Here is a 26,478-nt window from a genome sequence, read left to right as displayed (position 1 = left end):
AGCTCTTTGCAAACCAGCATTGAATTGCTGTAGCTGGACAAACAAATCATCGCTGTGTTTTCCACTTTCAAAACTGCATGTGCAGACTTCAGTATGAAGTAGGAATGCTCCATACACTAATATGTGTCTTTAGTTAAAATAATTATCAGAGTAAATATTAAACAAAATTACAGTGTATATTATCTTTTTGGTTCATAAGACCTGCAAGTTGCATGTTTTACTAACCTAAACCGATGAGGTGCTTGTGACACATGCACGAGCAGGTCTTTCTTTAGTTTTAAAGTTCCAGCAATATGTAAAATGCAATTCTCTCATAATCTGCAAGTTGTCTGTGGGATCTGCTCACAAACGAACTTATCTGAAGCTGTCCCTTGTATTGTGGTAATGAATAGACTGACAGAGAGAAAAATGGTTAGAGGAAAAGCGACTTACATGGGCTCTTTTGGCAGAGACGTAGGGAGCGGATCTGGATCTGGAAAAGAAGACAAGGGGATTTTTTTACTACAGGATAAACAATATTGTTTCCAGATTTTTCTCTGTGCAAGCTGCCAGCTACAAGAAGAATCAGCTGAGATGAGTGCTGCTATGAGGAGCCAGATCTCTAGGAAAAGAAATAGAAATAGGTGGGGGGGAAATGGACGGCAGTAAGTTTTTAAAAGTTTGGCTGTTTTATCAGTTTGAGATGCACAGATGCTTAGATGCTACTGGTAACAAAGTCTTCTCACCGAACTTGACAAACAGCACGCCCGTAGTGGAAACAGAGCCCTGGATGTTGGTGGCCACACACTGGAAGTATCCCGTGTCAGTAGTGTCCAGGCTGCGGATGCGGAGGCGTGATCCAAACAGCATGGACCTGTAGGAGACCCGCCGCGGCTCCTGTACCACAGGAGCGTCGTTCTTAAGCCAGCGCACAGTGGGTGGTGGGTTTCCGGAGACACGACACAAAAGCTCGGCCGTCTGGCCCACGGAGGTGGTTATGTTGTTCATGGGAGCGTCAAGGCGGATGAAGTGAGGTCCTGGTAGGCAGTGTAGGTAGGATAAAAGAAAAGAATACGAGAGAGAGAAAGAAGAGACAGATGGTGATCATGTGGAGGTGACTAGAAGAAAAATGCCCTTTGCATGCATTCTTTACAGATTATGAAATGTATGTATTTTCTTTGTTCTTTTTAAATGTACTTAAAGATGTTTGTAGTGCAGTAAAAACAACTGCAAAGTGCAAGTTTTTGATTTTTTTGCCCTGTTGAAGCCAAAGCCAATTTATTATACCTGATACACACACGCACACACATATACACATACATATATATATGTATGTGTGTGTGTGTATATGTATATATGTATGTACGAACAAGACCATGAATGAAGAAAATCAAGAAAATTGTACTACACAGCCAAGAACGATGACATAAATCAAACAACACTTACTGTACTACCTCAGAGCCAGATATTAAATAAAACATGCTGCTGTGTGAAAAAGAAACGCGGTAAAACAAACTCCGTGTTTTCAGACACACATATTCAGAGCCTGGTTTCACAAGTTATTTTGTGGTTGCCACTGTTGTGACACCTAATTTCTCTTTTCATCATGGCTGTATGATGCCAGAGGGTTTCCCCCTCAGATTTATGTGTATGAGCTCATGAGGCAATATCACCTGCGTTGCGGTCTTCGAAAAAAAGAAGAATCAAATTTAAAATGACTGGTTCCCAGTGTTTCGTGCCTGTTTTCAAACAGTCAAAACAAACAGCTCTTGATTACTGTTATGAATGAGAGGAATGATTACAGCGAGCAAAAAGTGCCTCGCCATCGAAACCAATTCATGAAGGGTAATGCTATTAGAACACACTGCAATACAAAGATGAACTAAATCGTGATTCCCTCCAGAACCGTATTTTTCCCCTTAAGCTGGTCAGTAAAAAAAAAAACTATCTGGAGGGCCACCTAAGAGTTTAATGTGCAGGAAAAACATTGGTCTTAATGTCATGAAAAACCTCTGGAAAGTTCTCTCAACCCCAAAACCTGTGTTAGGTATGCAGAAATGCTCCTGGTTACACAAACTGGCCAAGACAAACAAATGAGGAAAAGCACATAGGCCTACAGAAGAATCTCAAATGAAAAATGATGTGTGTGAATAGAGAGGTTGATGGGTATAAATAGAGGCGCACACTTACTTGTGCGAGTACACCAGCACTCAGATTTTTACTACTGTATTCCATGCAAGATTAACTTCAAGGTTTTCCAAGGAATGTTAACAGAAAAATGTTAGAGAGCGGTCAGAAAATTAACCGTATCAACATCGACGTCTATGAAGGTGAACATGCTGGTGATAGAAGAACTGCATAAAACAGTGCTCATTCATATTACAGCCTCGTTTGAATAAACTTTACTTGGGTTGGAGTGCGGGCCAGCTTTCTTTCACTGTGAGCATCCCGTGTTGTGGTTGGTGGAATGATGATGCAGTGTCTGTACAAAAGTTGGAGGGGCAGTCAGGCAGAAGAATGTGTAGTGTAACTTAGTAAAACGTGTACAGTGTAAGACGAAAAACTGCAATCACGCAAAAGGTGTCCACCTACATATTGAGCTTCATCGTGGGCAGTCTTTGTTTAAGGCTTTTGTAAAAGAAGAGAGAAGTCATCGGAAAAAATGTGTCTACTTTATGTTCTTTGAGTGTTTGGTGTAAAAACCTGAGCACATGGCCTCTATCTCAGTGCATGTGCTTGGCAGGTTGTAGAACACACACTCACAGCTTCTTCCATAAAGACTGAGGGCTTAACACAGCACTGTGGTACTAACAAGTACCACCCCACCACCGTCTCCTCTCCCCATTTTTCACCAACCTTAATATGACCTCTTTTCTTCATGTGCTCTACACAGTCCTGTATCTCAACATTACAGCAGCGAGATCAAACCCTTCAGGAGGTCGATGCTTTTAAAGTCAGCTGGAACAATGACTGTAAACCTTCATCCAATTTTCCTTTTTATTTACTCCTCCACTCCACCACTGATGTGTGCACTTCATTTCCACACATAAAAACTGGAAATGCTTTAGCATGACATCACGTAGACACAATGCTCTGTCACAGGGCTTTGCCGAAAGCTGTGAACCTGTTTCATATTTATCTATGACAACGACACACACAAACAGAAAATATTCCCCGAGTGAAGCCGTCTCCGCGTGCCACTTGTTGGTTTTCATAACTTGTTTATCCAGCCGTTTTGCTACTTTGTGTTTTGTTTTACTTTTAAATTGAATTTGTCCAATCCGATTATGTTACTGTTTCTAACGATCTTAAAAGTCATGAGACGACCATAAACATACCGAGATCGGTGGCGAGATTACGTTCCGTGTCTGTTAAGTCCAGTTTCACGCACATTAGGCAATGATATTTTCTTATTTAACTTCACTGTGGAGCGCTGTGTATACTCAATTTGTCGCATTAACCCTCTCACGGCTGCAAAAGGTAAAAATGTGCTCTGACCTCAAGTGTGGTGCAATCTATCACTGCCGTTCAGTCAAAATGCACTGGAAGTCCAGAAATCGGTTAAAGAGAAGAAAACGCTCTGGAATTTGTTGCTGATTTGTTTCTCAAAAGTAATTATGAGTCTGAAAGCATTCATTAAAGCAGTTAGACAGCTTTTAAACTTAAGGAGTAATAATTACGCTATTGGCATAATGTGCCTATTTCCTGATACTTGGTTTGCTTCGGGCTCTGTTTCTCTATGTAGTTTACATTTTACTGCAATTTTTATGATTTCTGTCTGTACTGAATGTTGGAATGTCAGTAATCTGGTACTTCAGGGATGTCAAATCCCGGGTCTCATACAACCCACTTAGATTTCAAGTGGACCGGGCCACTCAAGTTTCCCCTTTCAGTCAGTGTGAACAAGTTTAACACCTCAGATATCTTAATATGAGACAAATAAGTATCATTTTAACAGCTAGAAAATATTCTGGTAGCTCACTGCTCAGCTTTACTGTTGATTCAAAGAAAATGCCCAATATTTTCCATTTTAATTTTAAATTGGAACTTTTCTGTCATTTAATTTTTTATCTATAACTTTATTACTTAGTTGTTGTATGAATGCCCTTGGAGAGGAAATACCTTCAAATGTATGAAAACACAGTTAAAAGTCCAAAATTTATGCCCTTCTTCAAAATGTCCAAAGGTATCCATTGGGCCCGATCGGAGTCTTTGGTGGGCCGATTCTGGCACCCAGGCCTTATGCTTGGCAACCCTGTTTTAGTGAGTGGACTACGCCGTATTACTGCTTTTCCATTGACAAGAGGCTGGTGCCTAATGTACAACTGCTTCCATGAATTTTCATTAGTTGAGTTGATGGAAAATAAAAATGCTCTTTGGAGCGGTGTGCCTGCACACTTCATTAGCCGTTATAATAACTCATAATAAAGCAGCGGGGAGCAGAACGAAGAGCGAAAAAAGAAAAAGAGACAAGAGGAGAAGACAAAAGAAGAGAGGTCAAGAGGAAAAAAGAGAAGGAGGAGAAAGATGTCCTGCCAATGCCTGTGTAACAAAGCCACTCTGTATGTAATTGTCCCGTGGTGAGTGTTGTGGTATTTGGCACAAGGAGGATGCTGAAACTCAAACCCTTTCTGCGGACTGTCCCTTTAATGTGGCAGGGGAGCTAAATGGTGTCCTGTCATCAGCCTGCATTTTCCTTGCAGTAGTTTTTGCACAATCAAACGCTCACATGCAGGCACATGTATGTAAACACCCGCACACCCACACAACCGCCAAGGAGACAAACTATACGTGCTCGAAAACTGCACACATTACTCAGTACCTTTTCACGACATTGTATTCTATATGGTTTCAGTGAACATACATACAGTAAGGGTGTGACCGTCGGGGCTCCTGTCAACAAAACGCAGGTTCAGAAACACGAGTGGCTGCAAAGCTAACTAAACATATTCAACAGATACACTGAAGGCCTCGCACTATAGTGCTTCCAGCTTCCAGCTGTGGGTAAAGGTGAAGTTAATTAAAGCTGGGTCACTATCCAGCAAAGCAACAGAGGAAAGAAAGTAAGTAAAGAAAAAAAAGGGTACAAAATGAAACAGAGAGCAATAATGAAAGAAAGCCTGCAGGGAAATGAGTTCAGTAAACTATCATCACCCCTGATTTCAGCCCAGTAATGAGCCTCTTTCAGCACGATAACTTCCTGCTACTGATGCATACTGATAGAGCCACGCTACCTGAATTGTGCCTGTTTGGTCAATCAAAACCATCCCCGCCTGCAGACAAAACAAGGGGTGCAATCACCCTCCATCCATCAGATAAGAAACAGATGTAAGCACAGGAGGGCTGAGCACTAAATGACAAACACATACACATATACTTTACGTTTATAGTTTTTATATTTGATGATGTGGAAAAATAAAGCTCTCTGGATGATTTGTTTGGATCTCATTATATTTATGACTGTTTTTGAAAAATCCTTGATTGGTCAACATAATCATTATCTTCACTAAACTGCTCAGTCTTGTCCAGAAACTGGTGTGTGTCTGCTTTTGTGTACACAGAATTTTCTGTGGGAACGAAGCTGTGGGAGAGTTGGAGTTTCGAGAGATGAATTACAGTTTTTTCTGAATGCTTAAACCCTAACTGTGATTCCTGTAGCACAATCTCTAAAACTATTCAGACTTATAGCAAAACCACTCACTGAGTTTGCAAAAACAAAAGCACAAAAACTGCTTTGCACTCAGTTTGCAATTTTGTAACACACACTTTGCAAAACTGTAGGCACAATTCACTGCACAACACTCAATTTCCAAATTTCCAACACACTCCTAGCAAAAGTATACACATGTATGGCTATCATTAACACTAATTTGCCAACTGTCTGGCACACTTTCACATGTGAAAACTTTTTTAGATAATTCGTTCACTTTGCAATCAGCCTAAGCACTATAATACAGGTAAGCTGTGTGTGCAGAGTACAATGGAGGGAGCAGAAAGAGTGAGAAGTAGAGGAGGCCGAGGAAGAGGACGTGGAGGTGAAGAAGTAGGATGAAGAGGACGACAAGGACAAGGAGGAGCAAGAGGAAGATGAGGAGGGGGCAGAGGAAGCATGTTCACTGCAGACCACGTAACCCATATAGTCATTATGGCGATTGCAAATAATCCTATACTTGGAAATAAACACTTGTGTTTGTTTTGATGTGTTTGAATAAACACCAGTACTTGAAGTTTGGATCCCTCTATGCTTATGGATCTATGACAGAAGTATGAGCTCAAACTGACATAGCCTACCTTGTGCACAGGGAAGGCAAACGCCAGATGTGTTTTGTATTCATACCATCAGTGTGCAGTTGGCGCATTGTGTGCTTAGTAGATGATGGCTTGTGTGTACTGTTTGATACGGAAACACCATTTTTACGAAGGTGTGAAGAGTTAATCTAGCTGTGTTTGCTTTTGCAAGAGAACTAAAATGTTTTGATTATTGGGTGACAGGTTTTCTTATTTGTGTGAAGAGTTTTGCAAAATTAGCCAATAGTTGCAAAAAAAGGGCTTAAGCAATCAGAAAAAACTGTAAGCAAACCAGACGAAATGAGAGAGCCAAACTAAGGTTCGAGTTAAATACAAACTTTAAGTTGAGCATTTTCCAGTCAGTGTTTCTTTGTGAGAGGCAGATGTTTGCTCTTTTAACCAAAGATAAACTGTGGAGAGGGGGTGCAATTTAACGGATACATATGGGCAACGACGTTGAGAAAGTACCCAGAAACCTATCGCATCCCACATACATCGTACTTACTGATAAGTTTGTTCTCTTGCAAAAGCATTGGACTTGTCATTGAACACATGAATCCACGAATCTATCTGCAAGCAGCTAAAGCAATCATGTGGAGGTTTTTGATGCAGCCCCTTCCTTGTGACCGACTTCCCCTAGCAACAGCAGGCAACCTCCAACAAACCTTCAGCAACCATTTGTGGAATATACATTTTTTCTTCCTAGTGGCCTAGTGTTGCCCGCAGGTTACTCACAGTTATCTGGCCTGTGTGTTGGTCAGCAATCGATTTCTTACAGTTTTTACCGAATGCCTAAACACTAACTGTGAATCCTGTAGCACAATTTCTAAAACTAGTCAGACTTATAGCAAAACCACTCACTGAGTGTGCAAAACTAAAAGCACAAAAACTGCTTTGCACTCAGTTTGCAATTTTGTAACACACACTTTGCAAGACTGTAGGCACAATTCACTGCACAACACTCAATTTCCAAATTTCCAACACACTCCTAGCAAAAGTATACACATGTATGGCTATCATTACAGTTTTTTCTGATTGCTTAAACCCTAACTGTGATTCCTGTAACACAATCTCTAAAACTATTCAGACTTATAGCAAAACCACTCACTGAGTTTGCAAAACTAAAAGCACAAAAACTGCTTTGCACTCAGTTTGCAATTTTGTAACACACACTTTGCAAAACTGTAGGCACAATTCACTGCACAACACTCAATTACCAAATTTCCAACACACTCCTAGCAAAAGTATACACATGTATGGCTATCATTAACACTAATTTGCCAACTGTCTGGCACACTTTCACATGTGAAAACTTTTTTAGATAATTAGTTCACTTTGCAATCAGCCTAAGCACTATAATACAGGTAAGCTGTGTGTGCGGAGTACAATGGAGGGAGCAGAAAGAGTGAGAAGTAGAGGAGGCCGAGGAAGAGGACGTGGAGGTGAAGAAGTAGGATGAAGAGGACGACAAGGACAAGGAGGAGCAAGAGGAAGACGAGAAGGGGGGAGAGGAAGATGAGGAGGGGGGAGAGGAAGGGTAGGAAGAGTAAGAAATAGAATTGCTGATGACATCAGAGCTACAATAGTGGACCATGTAATCAACCGTGGAATGACCCTGAGGGTAGCTGGCCAACGGGTCCAGCCTAACTCGAGCCGCTACACTGTAGCAAGCACCATAAGGACATCTTGAAATGAGAATCGGTTAGCACAGTCACTTCGTACAAAGATTTGTAGCACTGCCGTATGCCAATGAGAAACACACCAATACCATTGATGTAAAAATACTGAAATTGTTACTTTACAGAGTTGCTAGATGACCAGATGCTGGGGCAGAGGAAGCATGTTCACTGCAGACCAAGTAACCCATATAGTCATTATGGCGATTGCAAATAATCCTATACTTGGAAATAACCACTTGTGTTTGTTTTGATGTGTTTGAATAAACACCAGTACTTGAAGTTTGGATCCCTCTATACTTATGGATCTATGACAGAAGTATGAGCTCAAACTGACATGGCCTACCTTGTGCACAGAGAAAGCAAAGGCCAGATGTGTTTTGTATTCATACCATCAGTGTGCAGTTGGCGCATTGTGTGCTTAGTAGATGATGGCTTGTGTGTACTGTTTGATACGGAAACACCATTTTTATGAAGGTGTGAAGAGTTAATCTAGCTGTGTTCGCTTTTGCAAGAGAACTACAATGTTTTGATGATTGGGTGACAGGTTTTCTTATTTGTGTGAAGAGTTTTGCAAAATTAGCCAATAGTTACAAAAAATGTGCTTAAGCAATCAGAAAAAACTGTAACACTAATTTGCCAACTGTCTGGCACACTTTCACATGTGAAAACTTTCTTAGATAATTCGTTCACTTTGCAATCAGCCTAAGCACTATAATACAGGTAAGCTGTGTGTGCGGAGTACAATGGTGGGAGCAGAAAGAGTGAGAAGTAGAGGAGGCCGAGGAAGAGGACGTGGAGGTGAAGAAGTAGGATGAAGAGGACGACAAGGACAAGGAGGAGCAAGAGGAAGACGAGGAGGGGGCAGAGGAAGCATGTTCACTGCAGACCAAGTAACCCATATAGTCATTATGGCGATTGCAAATAATCCTATACTTGGAAATAAACACTTGTGTTTGTTTTGATGTGTTTGAATAAACACCAGTACTTGAAGTTTGGATCCCTCCATGCTTATGGATCTATGACAGAAGTATGAGCTCAAACTGACATAGCCTACCTTGTGCACAGGGAAGGCAAACGCCAGATGTGTTTTGTATTCATACCATCAGTGTGCAGTTGGCGCATTGTGTGCTTAGTAGATGATGGCGTGTGTGTACTGTTTGATACGGAAACACCATTTTTACGAAGGTGTGAAGAGTTAATCTAGCTGTGTTTGCTTTTGCAAGAGAACTACAATGTTTTGATTATTGGGTGACAGGTTTTCTTATTTGTGTGAAGAGTTTTGCAAAATTAGCCAATAGTTACAAAAAATGTGCTTAAGCCATCAGAAAAAACTGTATTACCATGCTCAAACAAGCGAGCTTGTGACAGCAAATTTTCTGGGAGTTACGAGGAGACCTTTTATTTTAAAATGTTCTTCATATCAGCAGTACAGGAATCAGAATAATGGAAATGGAAATAAAGGAATAATGTTTATTTGGGAAAAAAAATCAAAGTAACCAAGGAAGGAAGACATTCTGGTGAAGCTCAGTTCCATGCTTAAGATGACTGCTTAGAAAGAAAAATCAGAGACAAGTGAGGGAATCAGAGTCCAACTCTGTTTATATAATGTCCATAATCTGCGTTTATGAAATGAAAACTGTGCAAATCAAACATGAGAGGACTGTGGAGTACACTGATTATGCAGTGCAGAACCACAAGAGTTACTGTGCTGTTCCTCTGTGAAGCCAAGTGTTTTGGCCAGCTCTAACAAACAAGCCCACCCAGGGCTCCATATATGCTTGAAGCTAAAGACACAACAAAGAATAAAATGGATGCTGTGCAAAGAGAAATTAAGTCATATATTGTCCTTAACTCCATCCCTATATATAAAAACAAACACAGGCATTTTTTCCACAAAAAACTGAATAGATTTGATGCATGTCATTTGGGCTGATTGTTCTCTTTGTTCCCTGATTGCCAAGACTTTGTGGAACAATTTACAGTTTTTTCTGATTGCTTAAGCACATTTTTTGTAACTATTGGCTAATTTTGCAAAACTCTTCACACAAATAAGAAAACCTGTCACCCAATAATCAAAACATTGTAGTTCTCTTGCAAAAGCAAACACAGCTAGATTAACTCTTCACACCTTCGTAAAAATGGTGTTTCCGTATCAAACAGTACACACACGCCATCATCTACTAAGCACACAATGCGCCAACTGCACACTGATGGTATGAATACAAAACACATCTGGCTTTTGCTTTCTCTGTGCACAAGGTAGGCTATGTCAGTTTGAGCTCATACTTCTGTCATAGATCCATAAGCATAGAGGGATCCAAACTTCAAGTACATCAAAACAAACACAAGTGTTTATTTCCAAGTATAGGATTATTTGCAATCGCCATAATGACTATATGGGTTACTTGGTCTGCAGTGAACATGCTTCCTCTGCCCCAGCATCTGGTCATCTAGCAATTCTGTAAAGTAACAATTTCAGTATTTTTACATCAATGGTATTGGTGTGTTTCTCATTGGCATATGGCAGTGCTACAAATCTTTGTGCGAAGTGACTGTACTAACCGATTCTCATTTCAAGATGTCCTTATGGTGCTTGCTACAGTGTAGCGGCTCGAGTTAGGCTGGACCCGTTGGCCAGCTACCCTCAGGGTCATTCCACGGTTGATTACATGGTCCACTATTGTAGCTCTGATGTCATCAGCAATTCTATTTCTTACTCTTCCTACCCTTCCTCTCCCCCCTCCTCATCTTCCTCTCCCCCCTCCTCATCTTCCTCTTGCTCCTCCTTGTCCTTGTCGTCCTCTTCATCCTACTTCTTCACCTCCACGTCCTCTTCCTCGGCCTCCTCTACTTCTCACTCTTTCTGCTCCCTCCATTGTACTCCGCACACACAGCTTACCTGTATTATAGTGCTTAGGCTGATTGCAAAGTGAACTAATTATCTAAAAAAGTTTTCACATGTGAAAGTGTGCCAGACAGTTGGCAAGTTAGTGTTAATGATAGCCATACATGTGTATACTTTTGCTAGGAGTGTGTTGGAAATTTGGTAATTGAGTGTTGTGCAGTGAATTGTGCCTACAGTTTTGCAAAGTGTGTGTTACAAAATTGCAAACTGAGTGCAAAGCAGTTTTTGTGCTTTTAGTTTTGCAAACTCAGTGAGTGGTTTTGCTATAAGTCTGAATAGTTTTAGAGATTGTGCTACAGGAATCACAGTTAGGGTTTAAGCATTCAGAAAAAACTGTAATATAAAGGAGAAAAAAACATATTCTAATTGTTGAGGGTCAGGGTTAGGGTTAGGACTGTGCTCATTGTGATGAAAACTTAAGACCTCAGAAGTACTCAAGTGCATGTCCAGAGCCCACAAATGTTGGTATAAACATGAGGTCAAAATGCAAAGTTTAAGAAGATGTACTAAAAGCAGCAGCACCTTGGAGACTACACTGGTATTTTCCACTTAAGAAAGAGTAAATGTAGATATAAAGAAATACAATGCTCCTGTGGCTGTATTTCCATATGTTGAGTAGATCAATGTGCAATTTGTTCTGTCAATTATCTGCTCTAGTGCCTTACACTGCAGTGGGTGTCTGGGTTGCTGAAGTCAACCATGTGGAGGATGTGTAATTTTTAACACTTCATTTAAAGTAATTTCAACAGCACATGTGGGGTTACAGTTCAACACTGTGTGTGTTAATTTGAACTATGAACATGTCATCATCATGTTGTCTCTAACAGATGTGCTCATAGTTTTGCCAGAGTGAGCTTTGTTAAGAACGTCATGCATGGGTTATCTGTGGTGTGTGTGTGTGTGTGTGTGTGTGTGTGTGTGTGTGTGTGTGTGTGTGTGTGTGTGTGTGTGTGTGTGTGTGGTGTGCATTTACCATCGCTAGAGGTGTTCCACAAAGTGGCAGCTTGCATACTGGGATCTTGGGGGAACTCAGATCCTGTGAAGAGAGGAAATGAAAAGTAGAAAAGCAAAACTTTTATTTTTAAATGCTTAAACATTAAATGCTTTAAAAGGTTGAAGAATTGATGTCTTGCATATATTTTCCACTAGCAAAATGATGATGATGTCGATGTTAATGCCAACTACCAGTTAGCATTAACATGGGTTGTATCTGATGCTTTTGTGCGTTTTTAGTATTTATGACATAGACAATTTATTTATGGTCGGAGACTCAACAAACTGCAAATGTTTGCAAATGTTTGCAAAAAGCAGCAACTAGCAAGGAAACTCAGTGAAAGGTTCCAAATGATTGGAACCTTTCAAGCAAGTTTTCAGTATCAGATATCTGCACAACATAATTGCAACATGTAACAAATGGACATGAATTAAGTAAATTTGAATTGAAACTACGGGGGTTTTTTTTATATAAAAAGTCAACATAGCCAAGTACCCACTTGAGGCCTCACACTTAAAATGGAGACTCTCACAATCCTGGTGCTTTGAAACAAGACATGATGAGAGAAGGGTAGATAACTGTTGACTCACTGGAGTCCACCTGCTCCACTGATAAAACCACTGGTTGCAAGAAAAATGTTTGTATTCCCCAACTGGTGGGTGAGTCCTTATTGGAGGTTCCTGACTGTTGCTAGGTGATATTGGGCACAAAGAGGGTGCTACACTAAAAACTTCCTTAAGCTTGCTTTGGTTGCTAGCAAATAGTGTGGAAGAGGCTGATTTGCCTGCAAACACTACTGTTTTGCAGTATGTAGCGATACTCAAAAAAGTAGATCACAAAGTGGAAGTAGAGGACATCTGCCCAAATCAGAAATGGCACATGCCTTCTTTTAGAGTGAAAACTGGGCTTCAGCACTGCAGCCAACATGTTTCAAAAAAACTTTTATTTTGAAAGCGAGTCTCTCAGTTTCCAGTTTGTGCCACACTTTTTACAATTTCCCTCCTTTTTAGAGAGTAGTTGGCGAGTGCTTGGGCCCAAGTTATCATGTTTCATGCAAACCACAATTTCCTAGTGACCAAAGCTATTACAAAGATGTTTTTGCCAGCTGGTTGGGGGTTGCACTTTTTTCTCTATCAACCTGTGGTTGCCACTGGATGACCGACCATTCTCTAGGCATATGTCACTGGGGCTTTATCAATTGATTTCCCAGAGACTGTCATCAAGCTCCAGCAACCACTCACCAATAGTCGGGGAACACACGACTGGTGGTTAGCGGATGGTCATGAACGAGTCTCTAGGCCTGTGTGGCTGGGCCTTATTCACTTGACCCTACATTGTCACCATTATTGTCATGTTCCTGCAAAACATCAAGGTAACTTGACTTGTGTTTACAACAGCTAGTTTAAAAAAACAAAAACAATCAGCTTTACAGCTGCATTCTTTACACCTGAAAGCTATATCCAAATGTAATCCACATGGTTGTGACAAAGTAAAAAGACGGTCACAGACTCAAACTTTCTGAGCCAGTGGCATGGACCTACATTTAAACAATGCTTAACCACAATTCTGGAGAAACTTTTCTATGTAAAATACTGTGTACAGACACAAACACTGCTTCTTAAATGTAAAATAACAGTGGTGATAACGCTGTACATTTTCTAGTGCAGATCAAAGGTTTGGGTGTACAACAGGGAGCCTATCAACAAGCCATGTGGACCTAATGCGCTCTTATTACCAGCTGAAGACAGAGCTGCTCTCTGCTTTTCATTACTGGGGAGAAGAGACAGAAAATCGGCTTCAGAGTGCAGTGCTGCAGGTCATAGGTGATTCCTAACAAATTAAACAGCCAAAAATGAAGGACTGGCAAAAAACTCTAAGCTGTTTTACCTTCACTGATTCTCAGGGCACCAGACCGCTGACAAACTTTCAGTTCACATACAACATCCCACAGTTCTAGCCGGCTACAACAGTGTGTGAGTCTGTGTGTTTTGGTGCAGGCTGGGATAGTTCAGCATGATGAATAGGCAAATGGTTGCCATCCAACTTTGGGAACGTAACCTAAAGTCACAAACGGATGTGAAAATGCAAGCATGTGCATGGACACCGCTGAGAATTGACTGCAAACTTAACTATACACATGGTGCATTTGTTTCACACATACACACGAAAAATACAGAATTCCTAAACACGTCATAAATATTTTTGAATTAACAACTTGAAAACTGACAGTGCGTGGCATGCAGGGTGACAGTCGAGGAGAGAAAGTCTGCAGACAAACAGCACCAGGAGCCTGGTGACACAGGGTCACGCTAATTGGGTGATAATGTGTCAGGATGGTAACGACTATGTGGTGGTGCTTGTGAAATGAACTGTGTTAATGAGCAGCGCTTTGGGCCTCAGCACCTGTTAGTGAGGAGTCTGGAAGCTTGGCAACAGGCTCACAACAACAGGCTCACAGTTATGGGTGTTATGCTCATGATTGTTAAGAGATATGTAGCAAACCCAGAGGGCAGACATAGAATCAAAATGTGTCTCTTTACTAAATTAGTAGTTCTTCTGTAATGCTACCTGATTCCACAAGCTATTCTGCACTTTTGGAGTTAGAATGACTTGCTGGTTTCTTCCAGGAGGCTACTAACAGTGTCTTATGGCATGTCCCGGCCCCACGGTGAGTCTAAATTTACTCTGTGTTCTCTACTGTTAGACTAAGAAGTCTGGAGCTCTGTGCTTTACAAAGGACAGAGGAGAGTGGACGTCGCAACTCACTAGCTTCACCAACACAAAGCTAGCCAAGGGCAGCCAGGTGAGAGTTCAATAGAAGTGGATGGTCGTGGGAATATAGTGAGGGAAGGGGGAGGAGGACGAAGTGCTCGTTTATGGAAAAGGAGGCCCAACTGTGTACTTCTGAGAAAAAAATGTTATCATTCCAGAAAGATTTGAAGTTTATAATTTTGTTCAAAAACAAACACTTGTGCACAGCGATTTTGCTGTTATGTCTAAGGTCTGCTTACTTCCTGCGTTTCATTTTTTTCCCACATTGTGCGCCCTTTAAAGAGAACACATCTGTTCTCTTTCATTAAGACAATCATCTGAAATATCTAGGAGAAAATGCAGAGCAATTTTGAGATTAGCTTTCTAATGTTTCTCAGCAGTGGAGGCGAGCTGTTGTATTAGACCTGTTTGTTAAAAAGGACCTAAAAATAGATCCCAGGTTTCATCAGCTGTGGTTCTGGCCATTGATTGAATCACGATTTGGATACTGACTGCAAGACCCATATGTACCTCTGTACTGAATCCCTGTCTGTCAATATGAATAACCAAAGAAGAACAAAAGCATTGCTTGCATTATAATATAGGGAGGAAGAAATCGTGCACATATGTGTACCAGTCAAGTCTTTCGACCATGAACAGGCTGTTTCCAGTAACATTGTCTCAGAGTTGCAAACATTTTAAATTACTGAGGTGGCAGATCAGAAAATAGTGATGAGAAGGGAAACAGAGATAAGGAGTTTCAACAAACCCAGCCTATTTTTTGCAGTGGTCAGGAGAATGGCCAGACTGGCTGGCGCAGACAGGAAAGCAACAGTAACTTGTAACAAACAAGGTATTTAGACGAATCTATCTGAGTGCCCGTGTCAAACTTTGACGCAGACGGAAGCAGCTGGAGTACAGCCAGGTGCTCCTGTTATCAGCCAAGAACAAGAAACTGAGGCTACAGTTCACATGGATTCAGCATAACTGGATAACAGAAGATCGGAAAAATGTTGTCTGGTCTAATGAGTCTTGATTTCTGCTACAAAATTCGGATGGTATGATGAGAATTTGGAATATCCTATCCTATCCTGCCTTCTATCAAGAGTTAAATCTCATCTTCCCAGTTTCTGATTGCTGCTTCTAGTAGAACAAAATGCTGTTTCACAATGCTCAAATCATCTTAAACTGCTTTCCTGAACGTGACAGTGAGTTTGCTGTACTCAAATGGCCTCTACAGTCATCAGATTTCAGTCCAACAGAGATTCATATCATAGATGTGCACCACGCAAATCTGCAGCAAATGTGTGACGCTATCATGTAAATATGAACCAAAATCTTGGAGAAATGTTTCCAGCAGCAGATTGAATCTATGCCTTGAAGAATTTTCAAAGTCAAAAACAGGTTCAATCCAGACCTAGCAATGTGTACCTATCAAAGTGATCTAAGAAACAAAAGCAACTGGACTTCTTTAAGTTTCTCAAAAATACCTCACCTCTCGTCTGAGAAGCTTGGTGGAGAGTCCAAGGTATTTAAGGCTCAGTTGAAGTTGTCCCTTAAGTGGGAAATTGACCTAGTATTGATCATGTGCCTCTTTAAACTGAGCCAAGACGTGAAAAAGGCTATTGGTCATTATCAGCAGAGGTTTTGTGTGAAGCCGTTGCGTTTATCAAGTGGCTCAGCCACTCCAAAAATGCATGGCACAACACAGAAGAGACACCTCGACAGGATGAAGGTCACATTTTGTTAATATTTTTACCGTTCACATTTAGGCATCTGAAATAGGGATAAGATCAGAATGCAAGTTTTGTACTACAAGAGTCCAGCTAACTTTAAGCTGTGCTTCTGCAGTTTCAAATAATTTCCATTTCAAAAGTCACAAGTTACTTTTCCAGATTTTCCAGATTTCCATATATTTCCACTGGTTTTTATTATAGTGATGATTATCACAACTGTTAAAAACATTTTTATCTCTAAGTACTGTCGAAGGCAAGCAATTGGACTTCACTTGGAAAAATAAAACTGTGAACATATTTTCCATAGCATGTCAGAAGTGACACTTTTAAAAATTCAATTCTGGTATGGCAGTGAACGCCCATCAAAATTACGGATACGTGACAATCTTTATAAGAGTATCATGTTCCCTTCTTGGCTGCTTTGTCATACTTCATTCACGTTAAAGCTCTGGAACGTCCTCTTTCATTTGCAGCTGAGTGCCACTCCTAGTAGCAAAATATGCAGTAAATGGTTAACGTGAAGGTGCCTCTGAGAAGTCCAGACATCAAATCTCCACACAGAAAATTCCATGAGAGCAGCCTCTGATCCCCGTCCAGCTGTATTTGGCTTACGATGATAAAAATCAGGCAGGGACACGAGCTTAACCCCCATAAAGCTCTCCGAAATTGGTGTGACTTTACTGTCGCAGCAGTGTATGGCAATTAGTGCAAATCTTTAAACTCGAAGGCTTGGGAATGAGGAAAAGGAAGGAGTTAACAGAGAGCTAAGAAGAAAATGAGACACTAGGTTCCTCACAGGGTAAAGCTTAACCAAATCAGAAATGTTCAATTTGAGCAGTTATGCGTAGCAACTAATATGCTGTTATATGGTCTGGGGGGCTGTGTTTGGAGCCAGGGTGGTTGGTGTGGTGAGTGAGACTGATGTATGAGCTCTCCCACTCTGTTATTAGGGCCTCTCCCAAGGCCCCCTTCCATCCCTATTAGCTGGAAAACTGACCTAACTCAGGGGTTAACTGGAAGAATGGGAAACCAACCATTTTCACAGTGCAACTATGAAATATTTCTGCCTTTAAGAGATGAAAGCTACAGATGAGGAATTATAATTATTTCTTTCTACAATTTGTCTTCATCAAGTCTCTGTTTCCATTCAGCAAGTTTCTATTCCTGTTCTGTCTCTGTGATGTCAAAGAGAGAGGGTGTCCTTAATGTGGTCTTCTTGAACACACCGCTACAGCTGTGGAAACAGAAGCCCCACCAACCTGCTGGTCAAGCCTCCTGTTTAAGAGGCAACAAAAAGAAGGAAGGAAAGCAGCTAGTCTCAGATACTGAATCAACGTGTAATGTAACCCCAGTTACAAAAAAGCACAATGCAATGATGCAATGCAATGCAAATCTCACAAACCTGTGTTTTATTCATACTAAACATATATGTGAATTGTTGAAAATGAGACATTTTAGTATTTCGTGAAAAATAGAAAAAAGGGGAGGTTAACTAGAAACAGATCGGTAACATGCTTGGGTATAAAAAGAGCTTCATAGAGAGTTTCTCAGAATTAAAGATGGGAAAGGTTCACCATCATCTATAAAAACTGTATCTTTATAGTAAGATGATGCAGAAATATGGTGATCTCTGACCTAAAGATCATTTGGATGGAATCATTTGGAATCATTTGGAATTGAGAGATTAGTTTGATATGTTTCCTATGTTCTAAAATATGTTTTTATCTGTATTTAACATGGAATTGGGGTTTTAGATTAGTTGAATTCTGAATTGTGCAAAGTTTCTCTCTTAGAGTCCAGAAAAAAACAAACACAAAGCTAGTATTGAGCACGTCTCCTTTAAATGCTCTAATTTTCCCTAAAAACCACTCAACTCATCCCCTGCATACTGACATGAAGGAAGTAGCTGTGAAGTTTTTATGTCATCTACTTTTCAAAAATGTGAAGTTTTAGACAATGTAAAGTTTGAATAAAACAGTTAATATTCCAGTAATCCTTAATGAATTATTAGCCTCATACTCTCAGACTGGAAAATGAATGAAAAGTTACAATCACTAAATGGCAACAGGCAGTGAAGAAAAAGAGTGGTGAGAAGTGAGGGAGAGAGGAAAAGTGAGGGACTACAAGGCAATTATGGATAAATTGAGTGAAGATGATTTGGAAAATGTGAGTGCAGAGAAATGACAGAAAGAGAGGAAATAAAAAGGAGAACCCTCAAAAAAAAAAAAAAAAACTCAGTAAAAGAGCCGCTCGTAAAATCGACTTTTTAAGAAGTGGGCTTCTGTCCCACTGAGCAGAGTGAGGGTTTATGTTGGCTGGAGAGTTTAGAAACCACAGCGAAAAACTGTTGACATCTAAGAATCTGGTAACCTGAGCGAAGAAAGAAAAAGGCAACACAAACAAGTAGTGGGTAACGGTAACTCAAGTGGACACGTTTCAGGTTAAGCCTTCAGTTACAGCAGGTTTGTACACAACACTGTTCAAAACATCCAGGCGCTTATGTGGTCTGCATTGTGTTGAACTTGTCCTCTACTCATGTAAGAGAAGAGTAAAGTAATCCTTCATGCAGATTTGAATTTGCAGACATTTATATTAGGGCTGCCACAAACGATTATTTTGATAGTCGACTAGTCACCGATTATTTTTGCGATTAGTCGACTAATCAGATCATCATCCATTGGACGTACAGCTTATTGCACCAGCAGCATCTGGTCTTATATAACTATCATTAGCTTACAGCTTGAAGTGTTTGTGCTAACTAAAAATAAAGACAAGATGGTAGTTTATTAATTTTTAATGAAATTTGCAGATTGTTTCGGTGAAGTTTAATAAACTCCTTGCTTTCTAAAATATAACAGGACACCGGAGTATATTCTCCAGCGTCTCACACTTCTGATAATCAGCTGTCTGCTTGACAGTTTTAGCTGTGCAAAAACTATAACTTTAATCTCAGCCAAACCGATTTACTCAGGAACAAATAAAATACTAAAGAAAGCCAAACAATAACATTTTTAAGTTATCTAAGTGACTTATATATATGTTTAACCTGACTAGCGAAAGACGGCGGTGGGTTTGAAAACGATTTGCCGGGAGTCCGGTGTTCTCACGGCTCTAGTTAGCCTTGCCCCCGCCTAGCTAACGAGCTAGTGGGTAACAGACGTCTCCGAAAACGTCGGAGCGCTTTTGAAAATACGTGGTGTCTTGATAAACTGAGCAGATATTTGAGGTTTACACAGCTACATTCTCGCCTGAAAATATGTTAAACGTTTATTTTGTGACCAAGAAAGAATAATAAGAGTAAAGTTAAAACTAACTAGCTGCCGCCATTGTTGACAACTGCGCTGGGCTGCGCTATGAATTCTGGGACACAGCTTCTTCTTCTTCGGGGTTTAACGGCAGCTGGCATCCTTGTACATGCAGTGCTGCCATCTTCTGTTTCAGTCCGTTATTACACTCTTAAATCCTACTACTCATTCCTGCGTCCTTTGTGATCTTACAAAGCTTCAAACGAGGCGTCGACTATTAAATTAGTCGACGACGATTTTAATAGTCGACATAATCGTGACTAGTCGACTAATCGTGGCAGCCCTAATTTATATGCAATGTAAAGTTTATAAAAGCTGGAATAAATGATGTTGGTAAAGTCATTTTAGAATTTTTATTACAAATGGAAGTAACGGTATGACCAAAATCATAATAATCCTAAAATAAGGTGAAACTGATTCCATTAGAAAGAGATGGGGAGGGAGTGTGTGTGTGTGTGTGTGTGTGTGTGTGTGTGTGTGTGTGTGTGTGTGTGCTTGTATAGCTGCACCTGGGTGCTTGTGTGCAGGTGTTTGTTCCCAAGCTCGACTAAAGCGTACAAAGATATAAAAGCAGGCCTGTTTAGGAAGCATTTACTGAAGACATTATGGGGCCGAGAGCACAGGAACTACTTACTCTCTCTCTCACACCACACACACACCTGCATTGCATTTGAAAGTACTGCGCTGTAACCTTATATGAGCAAAGACAGGGGTGAGACACACAAGAGAGAGGAAAAGCAAGCTAGGCTTGGGAAGGGAGGTTTTGAGGAGGTAGATGACAGGAGGCAGCATGACAGAGGCCTTTTTGGATCAGAACAATAGGCAACAACAGGAAGGGCTCATGTTGCAGCAGACATTTGCTCCAACATGTAAAAAATTGTGGAGAAAAAAAAGGCACATTGCTTCCCATCAAAAAAAAAAAAAAAAAAACACCAAAAAAAGAAAAGACAAAGTGCTAAACAGGGAAAATGGTTTAATTCAAGTTAAGAATACTAAAAGTGGAATTACTGCTTTGGCTGATAGGACATTCATAATAAAGTTTGGGTAAAAACATCAAATTTGCAGGCAGCACAGTGGTGCGCTGCCTCTTAGAAGCTAAAGGATTCTGGCTGAGGCCTCTCTGTGTGGACTCTGCATGCCCCAAAACCTGTATTTGAGGTTAACTGATGATTCAACACTGGTCTTACATGTGAACATGAGTGTGAATCATAGTTTGTCTCTCTGTGTGTTGACCCTGTGATAGGTTGGTATGTCTCACTTATGACCAATTTCAAGCACACCGTAAAGAAGCTGAAGGTTACACATATGAACAAGTAAAAGTGCTCAAGATGTCAGTTCTGCAAAAAATGATCTGGCAGTGTGAAGCTCACATCAACAGTTGTCACTTGATAGAAAGAAGCTTGTGGATGAAGCTGAGTAAACTGTGATGCAACATTCTTAAGACAGATGCTCTTTTGAACCTGCTGGAGAAACTGAACTTTGAACTCTCTGCAGGTGAAAAGCAAAACAGGAATTTAAACCGTTAGCTGGAATTATCTAGTTGTGGTTTTAATCTAAACCAGCGATCCAACATGATTAAGTTCTTCAGGACTCCTCTGTCTAACCCCACAAAAGTTAAGCAGACTGCACTGCATGCAGCTTCCCTCCAAGAATAAAAAAAGCAAAACAACCAAGTGCAAGAAGACCATATAATGTATACTGATAGTATTTTGCAGTAATATTAAGGGCAGGATATACAGGAAAGCTGGAGGCATGGTGGCAGCTTGCAAATGTGCATTTTCACCCATAACTAGCACTTGTGACTAAGTACGTCATTGGAATTATATTTTTTTGACAGTAATATACTTTTTATGTGGTAATTCTGCAATCAGTGTACATATTTGACACAGAGCAACATCAAAAAAGTACTAATCTCTTAAAGTGTTCAGAATTGTGACCCAACACACCAGACTACTGCTGCCAGTCTTTGAAATAGGATAGGCAACTCAAAAAGGTCGAGGAAAAACCCGCAACATGTAAACTTGACACAGAAAGGTCTCCATCTCAAATGCAAGGCCAGCTGCGCAAAGCATCTCTTATATTCTACTGTTTTGTCATAAAAGAAACCTTTTAAGTAGCGCCGTGCTGTGCTGATGGTTCTGCAGAGGTCCTTCCCCACGGATTAAACAGGCCGACGCGAGAGCCCCTGCTGTCCCTGTAACGGAAACCATGCTGATCTTTAAGGCCCGGTTAGTCCATTTTGGGCGAGGCTCCCCCAAGCTCCTGTTACCAGCGATGTAAGCAGACTAGCGAGGAATGTGTATGAGCATGTTACCACCTACTGTGAGGCTCATCTGTTTTCACCTGGCAGAGCTGACACAAGTGTGTGCACAAGAGCTCAGCTTTCTGGAAAAAGTGATCGCCTTCAAGCAGATAGACAGAGCGCTGGGACCCTGACGTAATCTGTCTGCTCATCTCTTCACGGAATGTGAACAGAGACATCACACGCTGTGCAGAAAGAGCACCGAAATGCAGATATGAAACATAAATGGACAGACATAAAGCACAAATGCTCATGTATGTTTTATATCCATTTTTGAAGCGTCTGTCAAGGGTCATGAGCGGAATCTAAGATTTAAGACCTAAAGCCAAAGCCAGTCGGGCTGTCTGCATGTAGGACATGAATACAGACGTCTCACTTGGCTTTTGAACGTGACTTTTCTGCTAAAAGTGTATCATGTGTGCCAACAGTCTGAATGGTGTGAATAATAGCCATGCCATTTTACATGCCAGCCTCTACAAATGGGTGGGGGGCTGGGGGTGATTTGTATGAGTGCTCAGGTGAAGCCAGGCAAACAGACACACACACACACTCCATGAGCTCACTGACAGCAGTCCTAAATTCCTTCAGGATGACAAATTTGAAAGGAGAGGCCAGCGCAGATGGAATCTGGGAAGAACAGGATGATGCCATCAGATTTCAAACGTGACTCAGATTTAGCCATCATGTGACAACAGTTGGGCCGGGCGCCATTCCAAAAAACTGTTCTTTATGTCTGTCTGAACCTCCTCACTCGTGTTATAGTCATCATTTCAAAAACTCTGGGACCCGAATAGTGCACTTATTTGCATTTCTCAGTTTGTATTTTCATCAATTACAAACATAAAAATACTAACTACTCACATCATTGTATGTGCTTTTTAAAAGGAAACCACCAATTTTACACACCGGATTCTTTCAGGCATGCTTTCCCTTTCCAGAATCTGAAAGCTCTGTCACTTTTTGTAAAAGTCGCAACACCTCTCATCCAAGAGGCCTTTTCAGTTCTAAACTAACTAGCAGAGCATCCCAAATATTTAATCTCTAGTTTACACGTGGTTGTGAGGGGTCGTTGACTCACTTGAACGAGACGCAAAACGTCTTCATAAACCTAAAGACAGACGTTTATCTTCTTTTTAAGCACAGCCAGACAGCAATCCTGCTTGCTGCAGTCGTGTGGACAGGCAAGTACAAGATTACAATTTCCGCTTTTGAATGACAGTCTGTGACTCCGCATGTCTATCTGCTGCAAGTGCAGACAGACACACCGGCACAAGCAAAACATCTCCAGCACGTGCTGATATATCAATTCAGCGAGGGCACATCAGATGAAAGCTGAAGTTTTGGTTTATTCAAGCTGTTTTTACTTTTACCTTTTCCTGCAGTTTACACCTATTATTACAAACATGCTGCATCAGTTCCATCTGCAAGCATCTCCAAAACAAAAAGGGCCATACATCTTCAGTTAAGTTACAAAAAAAGTATTAGCAGAACAAAGCTGGAATTGATTTTTATTTTATGGTGAGTCAAGTGTGTACGAATACATTGCCATACCTGCATATTCAACGCAACTTAAAACTACCCAAATTACGCTGTTTGTTGTCATGCTTGTATGCATGTATTGATTTTCAGTGTTGTGCATATGGAAATATTACTTGGCTTCTACTGTCACTGCTGTGGGTATGAATGAAAGGTGAGGTACTTAAAATTAAAACTGGCCCACGTGAATGCCAAAATGCTGGCAGTGTTACAGATCCCACATCTAAAAGGGGCTGAAAAAAAACCGTCTGATTATATTACGTAGAATTATTTCTTTATGGTTGCATAATGTTAAATATCATGCTAGGCTTCATTTCTGTACTCTAGTCATCTACCTGTGGCCTGTGAATTTTCCTTTTAACACTACTGTGCTGAATATGGACTGTGAGATACACAGGCCACTGCGTGCCTGCTTCTGACTCCACAGATAAACTGTGCTTAGTAATTCTTGGATGCCTGTGGGAAACTGGGTGTGAGGCTTGTCTCCATCAACTTATAACTGAGTCAGCTCCCAGTAACTGACGCTCGAGGAGATACTCTGCCGCAAAAAACCTGACTGCAAGCCAGAAACAAAGTATGACAAGGAAAGGAGGGAAAATGAAAACAACAAGTAGTGGCAAAGAGGAGGCAGAGACCAGGACGGCAAGAGATGAAAGTGTGAGGAAAAACATCAAGCGCGCAAGAAATATTCATTCCAGTGAAAATGTCCAGTGTTATTCTTATTTCTTGGTTTTCCAGCCCTATATTAAAGACCGACTGTTGGCAGCCAACAGTGAGAGTCTGAGGCAAACAGAGAACCTCTGAGCGTTTCCAGCACGCTTCTCTGTCAATCATGTAGATCCTCTATAGGAACTCTCTGCTTGTTGTAGGTTACAAAAATAAACACCAGCATTCTTCCACTTGTTTAGATGAAAAGGTAGCCAGCTAATGAGGAAGACAGGAGGACGGAAAGGAGAAAAAAAGGGACAGCATAAAAAGATGAGTGGTGAAAAGGAGATGGGGAAAGATCTGAAAAAAGAAAGAGCGTTTGTCGCTCCGCTACTGTGGTAAAATCATTTTGAGCTGGGGGACTAAACTGCAAACCATAACATAAAAAACAGATTACACATACATTTAAGATGTAAAACAACAAGCCTCGACTGTCCTACCATGGTAACTGGACACGTATAATATTCAATTCAGTCTATTCAGTTCAATTTATGGCATAACAAATCACAGCAACAGTTGCCCCAGGATGCTTTGTGGTACTAAAAAATAAATCTTATCTTATCGTTGCACTGGCATGCCCCAAATTGATGCAATCCTGTAAAAGTTTCTGGCTTATTTTCACATAGTGACTGCCAGCAACCACCAGCAACCAGTTGCCAACCGGCCAAGGAATGCTTGTATTTTGTGGTTTTCCATAACTTTCATGCAAAACTTATTATATAAAAATAGAGAAAAAAATTGGATCGTCAAAAGTTCTTAACATTTTCTTAAATTAGACTAAATAAAAAATCCTTATCATTGCAAATACAGGAAACTAAAAGCTGGGATTGAAATAAAACCAGAATGTCAATGACATAGCAGTTCGTCCTGCTCAGATTATTGTCCATAAAAATACAAATGTGGGATAAAGACCCATTATGAAATTACTGTAGGCAAGTTTTACTAAAATCTAACCAATACTCCTGGAGGAGTAGCGAATCTTATGAATTATGGACAGATTGACTGTCTCCATGAGGCTTAAGATCATTGGTCATTTGGCCAAATGGGCTAAAAAATAATTTTTCCAAAGCAAAATCCCAACACACACAAATATTAGAAAACACCTCCCCCGTGTATTTCCATGTTTTTAAAGGAAATCTATGGGCCAGAGGATCAGACTATGGATCTGTCAGTTGGTCCTTTTTCCAAACCCATCTGGGCGTCTGCAGCTTCATAAGGTATCACTAGAATCCAGTTTCAGCTACAAAATAGTATTTGATTTTAATTTTCACAACTGTGACATGAAACTAAATTACCAAACATGTAAAAGAGAAAAAAATAAAAAATAAAAGACATTTTTAAAAGAGAGGATTTAGGTAGGGGGCTTTAACGGGGAGGATTTGTCAAAATGGATGAAATCTACCATCATGCACACACGTACAAAAAACCAGATGGACAAAGTGTGTGTTTATGTGATCATACACTATGTGTTAGAAAAAGAGAGACCCTGTTTTTTGATTCCCTTTTGTCTCATTTCTGATGTCAGACAGAGAGGTGAAGACACCTGCTCCGGATTTGCTCAGATCCGGTGGGGGTGGGGAAGGGGGGCAACAAAATGTGAAGAAGAAGAACAAAGCAGAAATTTCAAGCAGATGTAAGTGACGAAAACTGTAAAGATGATATAAGGTAAAGCTGACAATGTGGAAAACTCATGGAATTGGAAACGTATACCGGAAGATTTTTCAAAAGCAAGTAGCAATCGGGGGAAAAAGAAGGAGAGGCTTTATAAGGTAACATAGCAGAGACAGTTGTGGGTTAGACGGTGCCAAATGCAGCATGGAAAAGTACAATTTATACAATGATAATGGATAATGCACGGGGCCTCGAAGACACAACTGACACAACTGAAAAACAGCAACTGATGCTGGGTGGAATCTTGATGTAGTATTTTTATTGGATGCAACTGTGCACTGACTAAAAAAACACTTCCACTCAAGTAATCCTTGTGGATGAAACACAGGGTTTAAATAAAATCCAGGCTTTCCAAATCCATTCCCATACATTTTTTTCTTAAAAAAAATCAGAAGAGAAGCTAAAGTGCCAAAGAAAGACACACAAAATCTGCCACAAGAGACAAAGATGAGCATTAACTCCGACATTTCCAAAGCTTGTCATAATTTCCATCTTGTTCCACTAAATGACTCGTAAAGCATCCCAGTTTGCTTCTCCAAAGACAGTCTCACCCCACCTCCCATAAACTGTTTTCTCAAACGAACACACTTCATAAGTGATCCACCTCCACCCCAGACGACGGCA

General features: G+C 40.6%; 1 protein-coding gene across 1 annotated transcript in view; it reads right to left on the bottom strand.

Annotated features, from left to right (window-relative positions):
• The window catches only part of LOC147309591 (inactive tyrosine-protein kinase transmembrane receptor ROR1-like), a 155,896-nt gene that overhangs the window by 55,932 nt on the left and 73,486 nt on the right, over nucleotides 1–26,478 (bottom strand). Inside the window, exons 2-4 of the mRNA XM_086270481.1 lie at nucleotides 11,825–11,887; nucleotides 726–1,016; nucleotides 433–472 (exon numbers count right to left, since the gene is read on the bottom strand). Coding sequence (XP_086126607.1) covers nucleotides 433–472; nucleotides 726–1,016; nucleotides 11,825–11,887 — 394 coding nt within the window. The remainder of the gene's footprint in view (nucleotides 1–432; nucleotides 473–725; nucleotides 1,017–11,824; nucleotides 11,888–26,478) is intronic.

Source organism: Aulonocara sp. 'chitande type north' Nkhata Bay, linkage group LG17 (assembly GCF_057382095.1).
Source record: "Aulonocara sp. 'chitande type north' Nkhata Bay isolate Kocher_YH1m ecotype deep benthic linkage group LG17, A_spYH_male_GT1.1, whole genome shotgun sequence".
NCBI classification, from domain to species: domain Eukaryota; kingdom Metazoa; phylum Chordata; class Actinopteri; order Cichliformes; family Cichlidae; genus Aulonocara; species Aulonocara sp. 'chitande type north' Nkhata Bay.
The sequence above is the reverse complement of the archived record's forward strand: the minus strand, read 5'-3'. Positions and strand labels throughout refer to the sequence as shown.